Source organism: Labrus mixtus, chromosome 12, assembly GCF_963584025.1.
Source record: "Labrus mixtus chromosome 12, fLabMix1.1, whole genome shotgun sequence".
Taxonomy (NCBI): Eukaryota; Metazoa; Chordata; class Actinopteri; order Labriformes; family Labridae; genus Labrus; species Labrus mixtus.
In genome coordinates, this window is record NC_083623.1 from 22,825,918 (window position 1) to 22,833,233 (window position 7,316).

At 43.4% G+C, this 7,316-nt stretch overlaps 2 protein-coding genes across 2 annotated transcripts; both read right to left on the bottom strand.

Annotated features, from left to right (window-relative positions):
* Window positions 1–322: 322 nt before the first annotated feature.
* Window positions 323–2,420, bottom strand: thbd (thrombomodulin). The gene has a single exon (XM_061052619.1). It carries the CDS (start codon window positions 2,247–2,249, stop codon window positions 603–605), a length of 1,647 nt encoding a protein of 548 aa, XP_060908602.1. The 5' UTR covers window positions 2,250–2,420; the 3' UTR covers window positions 323–602.
* Window positions 2,421–2,921: 501 nt separating this feature from the next.
* Window positions 2,922–6,524, bottom strand: LOC132985298 (thrombomodulin-like). Its single transcript, XM_061052620.1, has 2 exons — window positions 4,679–6,524; window positions 2,922–4,368 (listed from the first exon to the last, which is right to left on the bottom strand). Exon 1 carries the CDS (start codon window positions 6,275–6,277, stop codon window positions 4,754–4,756), a length of 1,524 nt encoding a protein of 507 aa, XP_060908603.1. The 5' UTR covers window positions 6,278–6,524; the 3' UTR covers window positions 2,922–4,368; window positions 4,679–4,753.
* Between the last annotated feature and the right edge of the window lie 792 nt (window positions 6,525–7,316).

Consider the following 7,316-nt stretch of genomic DNA (forward strand, 5'->3'; position numbering starts at 1 on the left):
CTTAGTCTATCTGGGTTCATTTTCCTGTAGAGGGAAACTCTGTGTTGTTTCTTCTTTTAAGCGAAGTTATCCATCCCAGCTGAGCCTCTGCATATGATATGTAATTCACATTTTCCACCACATGGTGGGGCAGTCGACCTGTGTCTGAAGTAAAATGCCTTAATGACTGGAAACATTTTTTGTATTGTTGTATTCATGTGTTTTTAACCTCAACGTAAAGCACATTAAGCTCGTCTGTAATAAAATGTTCTTCATAAACAAAATTGCTATTAGCGCTATGAAAAAAAACAGACAGATTCTTTACTTTAAAAATATGTGATGCTCCAAAACAAAACCGTTTATTTGTTCAGAGTGTATTACATTACGTCTGTTGTATGTGAGTTACATGTCAGGTGGTTCAAAGTCAGGTATTATTCAGCTTGTTAATAACATTTTCTTCTACGTTGAGAGAGTGTTGTGATGTTTGGTATTTACACATTTGAGTTTTTATTGCTCTTCTGTAAAACATCGACAAAACTGTCTTTGGAGTTCTGTTTCCGAGGCTTGACCAGCGGGCCTACATTCACATATCTTTCTGATCCCGTGTTTTCAATGTCTCTCTTTTAAACGTCACTCGACTCGTGATGTAAACCGTGAGTCTCTCCCTCCGGCGCTTTGAGCTCACCGGCGCTCTCCATCTTATTTCTGCCACAGAGGATGTGATGAACAAGGAAAACCAGCAGCACTACAAACAAGACAGTGCACACTATTATCCCCACCAGACCACCCGCTGTCACCCCTGAGGGTTGCCGTGTTGGATTTGGATATGTCACAGGTGGTGCTGTGGGGAGGAGGGTCGTGTATGCTCCAGAGCCCTCCGACCCTCCATCAGAGTCTGTGTCATCGTTCTTTACGCATCTGTATTGGTTGACTAGTCTATATCCTCCATGACAAGAACAGACATAGCTGCCAAACGTATTTTTACATCTTTGATCACAATAACCGAAAGCACACTCGTCTATGTCAATGCACATCATAACGGCTCCCCTTTCGTCAGCTATGTAACCTTCAGGGCAGTAGCACTGGAAATTGTTATTAGGGTCACACTCGGCGACACATTCCTCCTCCCCGCAGTGGCGTTTACACCTATGTGGTTCCTTTGCGTCCTCTTTGTACCCATCATAACACGAGCAACTGTAGCTACCATGCGTGTTGGTGCATATGTGCTCACATGGCGCGGACACGCACTCATCCTGGTCGACACACATGTCGCCAGCAGGCTTGTATCCATCCTCGCAGACGCACTTAAACCCGTCAATGCCGTCGACGCATCTGAAGTTCTCCCCGGGACACTGCCGCTCGTCCATGCAGTCATTGAAGTCCACGCACGACCTGCCGTCGTGCGCCAGCTTAAAGCCGCTGTGACAGCCGCACGTAAAGGTGTCACCCTGCGCGTAGCAGGCGTGCATGCAACCCAGAGTCCGGCACGGGTCGGGTGTGACCTCTTCGCAGGTGACTTTGTTTGCGGCGTTGACGATTTGTCCCGGCTGGCAGTAACACGAGGGTGCATTTTGGGGGTTCATTAAGCATTTGTACTCACACCCTCCTTCCGTTATCTCGCATTTCCACGGCGCCTGCAGCCACTGTTCGGAGACGCAGACGTATTTGGTCTCAGCTGGCATCCGAATAGCGGTGCTGCCCGGGGGCAAAGACAACAAGTCCTCGCCCTGAAACCCCAAAGTGGTCCTGTACATGACAGACTCGCCCACTGCAGCCGCGAGACTTTTGCACGGCTCTTTGATGCCGTGCTCACAGAGAAACCCTTCTCTGTGTTCCTCGCATGATTCCTGGTTCCATTTAAAGTCATCCTCCCGGGAAACTGAGACACAGCGGCGAGAAGAGCAGCTGCTGTCAAAACCCGGCACCCAGTTGAAAAAGTCACTTTCGCTGTCTTTGGTCACCCACTGGAAACCTTTCAGCTCCGCAGCGACGTCTGGACAGCCGGTCGGTAGATTCAAACCAATCCAGTACCGCCCCGTAAAGTTCCCCAACAAGATTAAAAGTATATCATGGGATACAGACGAACGCACTGTCATCAAGTGTCCGCTAAGGTCTCTGCATTGTTCCTGTGCGGTCGAGTAATCGCCTACATCTCGAAACACAGTGAAACATTGGTTTCCAATGCAGTAACCGCTATTTGGCTCCATTGCACTGTTTTTTCCCACCAGAAGAGTCAACAAGATAACAAAAAGTCCAGTTACATCCACCATGTTTGAACCTTGGCTGTGTCCACTCAAGTTCTTGCGCGTTCAAACAGTCTAAAGGCTTGTTTGTTTGAGAGAATCGTGTGCTCGCATTTATAATCCCCAAGTTCCATGTTAGCGCCCCGGCAAAGGAAGGAAGTCGTTCTTAATCTGCCTGCTGCTCACTGTCTCCTCACAAACTTTCTGCTGGCCCTGAGTACCAAATTCCTCAATTACGCACGGTCTTTACGCAAGTACGCACGGGGCCACGCGCACGCAAGGGAGCACCCGACGCCCCCTTGTGCAGAAGCCCCTCCCAAGTCCAGTCTCCACAAAATGTCTATTCGTTGAGACTCTCGAGCAGACGTTACGCCCAATTTTCATTGAAAACAGTGAGAGTTAAAAAGCGTAATTAGAATGATACTTTCCATCACTCTGTCACTTGTTCAGGACATTTCTCCGCGAAACGAAGCGTCATAGTGTTTCCAAACTATGACGAATTAGAAGGAGGTTAAGACAACTGTAGTTTTCATCCGAGAAAAGAGCAGCCGAGAAACACATACAAATAGATTAAGAGGAAAAACAAGATAAAGATGGCACGTCATTGTGTATTATATATATATGTATTTGGATCTATACTATCTCAAAGACAACATTGTAGAGTAAATGATATGACACGCAGAGAAAGAAGAACACAGGCACAGTGCAAACATCGTTTTTATTTGTTAATTTGCTTATTAAAGTCTTCATTTTGTCTTCCCCATATCTGCAGTTTTATTTACATTTATCTATATTCATACTTTAAAGATGGCTAAGGCGGTACAGTGCATTAATACATTTTTTGCCTCTATAATGGTGATACTCCAGTGTTGCACCTACACATATATGTGGAGCACCAGCTTATTGTCTAAATAAAAAAAACAGCAGTTTGAATCTAAATTCTCCAGCATTGCAGGAACAGTGTACAGGAGAGTTAATCCATAGTGGCGTTTGATCATTCAGTTGTGACATATTTACAGACAAAACTTCAGACACGTAGCAGCTGAGTTAATCAGAATAAGGTGCAAATTAGGTTGTTTTATATATGTGGACTATAGCCGCAGCATCTGGGATCACAGTCTGTATACAGTTATATGAAAAACATTCCACCACATGCACATGTCTGTGGTCTCAATCAATATTACACTGTAGCCCCTCGGGATTAAAAGTGAACACAGAAATATGAACTTCCATTACATGTGAAATATTCTGATGCACATACATTGATGAATAACTCTTTTGTTTGATCAAATTCACAGTCTATACGGCAGGGTCGTGGAATTGATTGTGCTTCTGGGTAAAGCCCTGCAGAGTCACGATTTAATGTTTGGGGAACTGAATGGACTTTACCAACATCTTTAGATTTAAAAAGAAACTACACGTTGAAAAGGTCAGAATATGGATTTGTAATAGAAAAGAAAAGAAACCAGACAGGACTATGAATTTGAAAAAAACTTGAATATGTCAGTAAAGCTTAAATATGATTTTAATGACTTAACGTGCATCAGAATTAGATCCAAAGGCAACAAATATATATATCAAATCTAACAGGTGCTTTCAAAAATAAGACACTGGGGACAGTGCGTGGACCCCATGTGCGGAGGCTGTGGTCCTCCAGCTGGGAAAATCTGACCTGTGGCTTCATCACTAATAAAGACCCAAAAGCCCCAAAACAAACCTTAAAAAAAACACATTGTGTCTAAATTCATGATCCAATACAAAACAACTTCACATATTTTATGATCCAATGTTTGTCACAGTGAGACATTGAGCCTGTGTCTCAACAGAGCACTAAGAAACAGTTTGCATTCGACTACAGAGATTTGCATTCTTTTGGATGTTTTTTTGTGTAATTTTACAAACATAACATTTAAAGATGCACAAAGCGGTTCACAAATACAGTAAGTCTGTTACGACAAAGATGTGAAATGCAACATTATGAACAATACAAATGTCATGTGGAGACCAAGGCAAATGAAAGAACTAATGTCCAGTACAGTGTGATACAGTGTTATTAGACAGCAACTAAACAGTGGCTTTGTTATGAGACAATCTTCTCATTCTTATGTCACTGATAAAATAAAAAAGGTTTAGTGCTTTTAACACACTTAAAGAAACTGAGAAATTTGTTGTTATTTGTTATTCACTACATTGTTTTTTTTTCTGCAACAATAACAGTTAAAATCTAAGGAATAAAAACGATTTTGAATTGGACATATTCAAATTCAGAAAGCTTTGATATGTTTTTCTTTAAAGTTCCATATATTTATGTGTGTGCATTTACTTGACAGTGTGTCATTGAATGCAACTTTAAAATCATATAGAGAAAAGTTTCCTATTATCTATGCATGTGAGTAACTTTGGAAAAATCCAGAACTGTATTATTTGACATCTTTGAAGAAAGAAAACAGCCAAACCTGACATGTCAGTGAGGTCCTAAAAAGCATTGCACTTACAGTTTTTAAAGACTCTCAGGGTCGTTTTCCCACTGGTCAGTCAAAAGATAACCTCTTATAGGTTTCTGTGGTCACCTGCTGCAGGTAGAAAATATCAATGTCATGGTGTTTGAAGGAGGAAAGCTGAAATTTGCCACAGCGTTTCAACATGTATCGGACCAGAAAACACAGAAGCACTGCAAGCAGAACCACGAATACTGCGATACCCAGGACGCTGCCAGTCTTGATGTAAGAGTGGACTACGGCTGGCTGTGCGCTGTCGGGTGTGGGGTACAGGGAGGTCGAGCCTGATGCATCATCGCCCCCCTCCTCCTGTTCAACACATTTGTGCTCCTTGTACAGCTCGTACCCCGGGTTACACGAACATCTGTAGCTACCCAATGAATTTGAACATGTGTGATCACACTGTCTCTTGTTCTCACATTCATTAATGTCCGCGCAATAGGCTGTGCCATTGACCATATCTAAAATGTAACCAAGAGGGCAGGAACACTGCATTTTCTTATCATTAGTAATGCATTTGGCTACACAAGCTCTCTCTGTGCAGTGCTGCTCACACTTGGTGGGGTTTGTGGCTGACACCCTATATCCCGGCATGCATTTACACTGGTAAACCCCTCTGTAGTTCTCACACTTGTGTTCACACTTTGAACAGATTGTAACGTCGATACACACGCCCTGGTCCTCATGGAAGCCATCTTTGCACATGCAACGAAACCCTTCATGAGTGTCCTCACACTCTTCATTCTCACCTGTGCAAGGGTTCTCCTCTGTACACTCGTCCACAGCCACAAGGCTCCTCCCGTCCCGCTCAAGCCAGTCGTCTTTGCCGCCCTCCTTTTGGCATTCATGCTCGCATTCGGTGTCAGGATCCTTGGTGCAGGTGATGTTGTTAGAGTTGAGACTTTGCCCTGCGGGACAGATGCAGGTGCGTGTTGTAGAATTGCAGCTGTGGTCACACCCACCCATCATCACCTCACAAGTCCATGGAGCTTTTAACCAGCCACTGAAGTAACACACATACTTGGAGTCTGGACGTGTGCTGCCAACCTTTTCTGCCACAGCGATGGTTCCTGGTGGAAATGTTTCTGAATCTTTTACCTTGAAGCCCATATACGTGCTGTAGGTCACCTGTGCGCCCCCACCTGTCGGCAACTCACCGCAGGGCTCGTCGAATGGAAACTGGCACAGAAACCCGTCAAGCTTTTTCTGACACGGCTCCAACAGCACCTCGAGTTTCCGACCCATCACCACTGAAATGGAAGAGCAATTTTTGAGACCTGCCTCCTCTGCTCTCTCGCTGGTGCCGTGCACTTCCAGCCAGTATTGGCCGCTAATCCCACCTACTATGCTGTTCAATATCACTTCGCTTGCCGAGCTGTAAACGAATAACTCTCCCCCCGGGTCTTTGCAGCGGCTGCGCGCACCTTGGAAGTCTCTAGGCTCCTGGAAAATCGCATGACATGTTTTCCCTGCGCAATGTCCTCGCTGGGAGTGAACTGTTTCCTCAAGCCAAAACAGTAAAAGCACGCAAATAAGTGCACTTGTTGTTGGAACCATGATGTCGATGTTAGAAGAGCTTGTGGTGGTGGTATAAATCTGTCTGTTCGACGATCAGAAGTTGGTAGAGCGACTGAAAGCGCAACATGCTCCCCATTTATAAAAGCCTCCTACTGTAATGTTTTTTTTTTTTTAAGCCAGACCAGGAGAGGAAGGAAGTTGTGTTTGGGCCAGGAGTTAAGCCCCGGCCTGATTGCTCAACCCCTCCGCTGTCCGAAATCCTTATCTCAAAAAAAAAAAAAAAAGAAAGGTGGAAAAGAAGAAAAAGGTCCATGATAACACAAATATACTCAGAATACAAGCGCACATACATTCATTTCTTAATGTAACTTTGATGAGAGTTGATAAAATTAGGCTATACGAATCCGAATCCTGCCCATTGTGTAGCTCATCCGTTTCTCATTGAAGATAACAGCCTACTCCTTTTGAATTTAGAGCCCTTTAAGGCGACCAAATAGTGTAGATATTTAAAATCAAAACCTCATGTCATATTTTGGGAAAAGGAAATGCATCACAATGAGTTTAGTGGTTTAATAAATAATAATAATAATAATAATAATAATAATGAGCCAAATAGCCTATAGAATTGAATATATAGTTTTTAAACTCTGGTAATCATTTTTAAAGCTTGTAGAGGGTCAGCACAAAATTACATTGCTGATGGCTGTGGCTCAGTTGGTAGAGTCTGTCGTCTCTTTACCAGAGGGTCAGGGGGTTCGAGCCCCAGCTCCTGCAGCCACAATGTCCGATGTGTCGTTGGGCAAGACACTTAACCCCAAGTTGCTTCCGCTGCTTCGCCTGCGATGTATGAATGTGTTTGAATGGGATGAGTTACTTCTGATGGTCTATTTACATATCACTGGTCACTTTTAAAACTCGCTTTTTATTTGATTTATTGTTGTTTTATTACGATGTGGAGAATGTTCAGTAACATTTCTCATCAACGGTTGGCTTTTAAATATATGTAAAATGTGCTTTGTGACCTGTTTTGAAAAGTGCTATACAAATAAAGATATTATTATTATTGCTCATTCTGTCA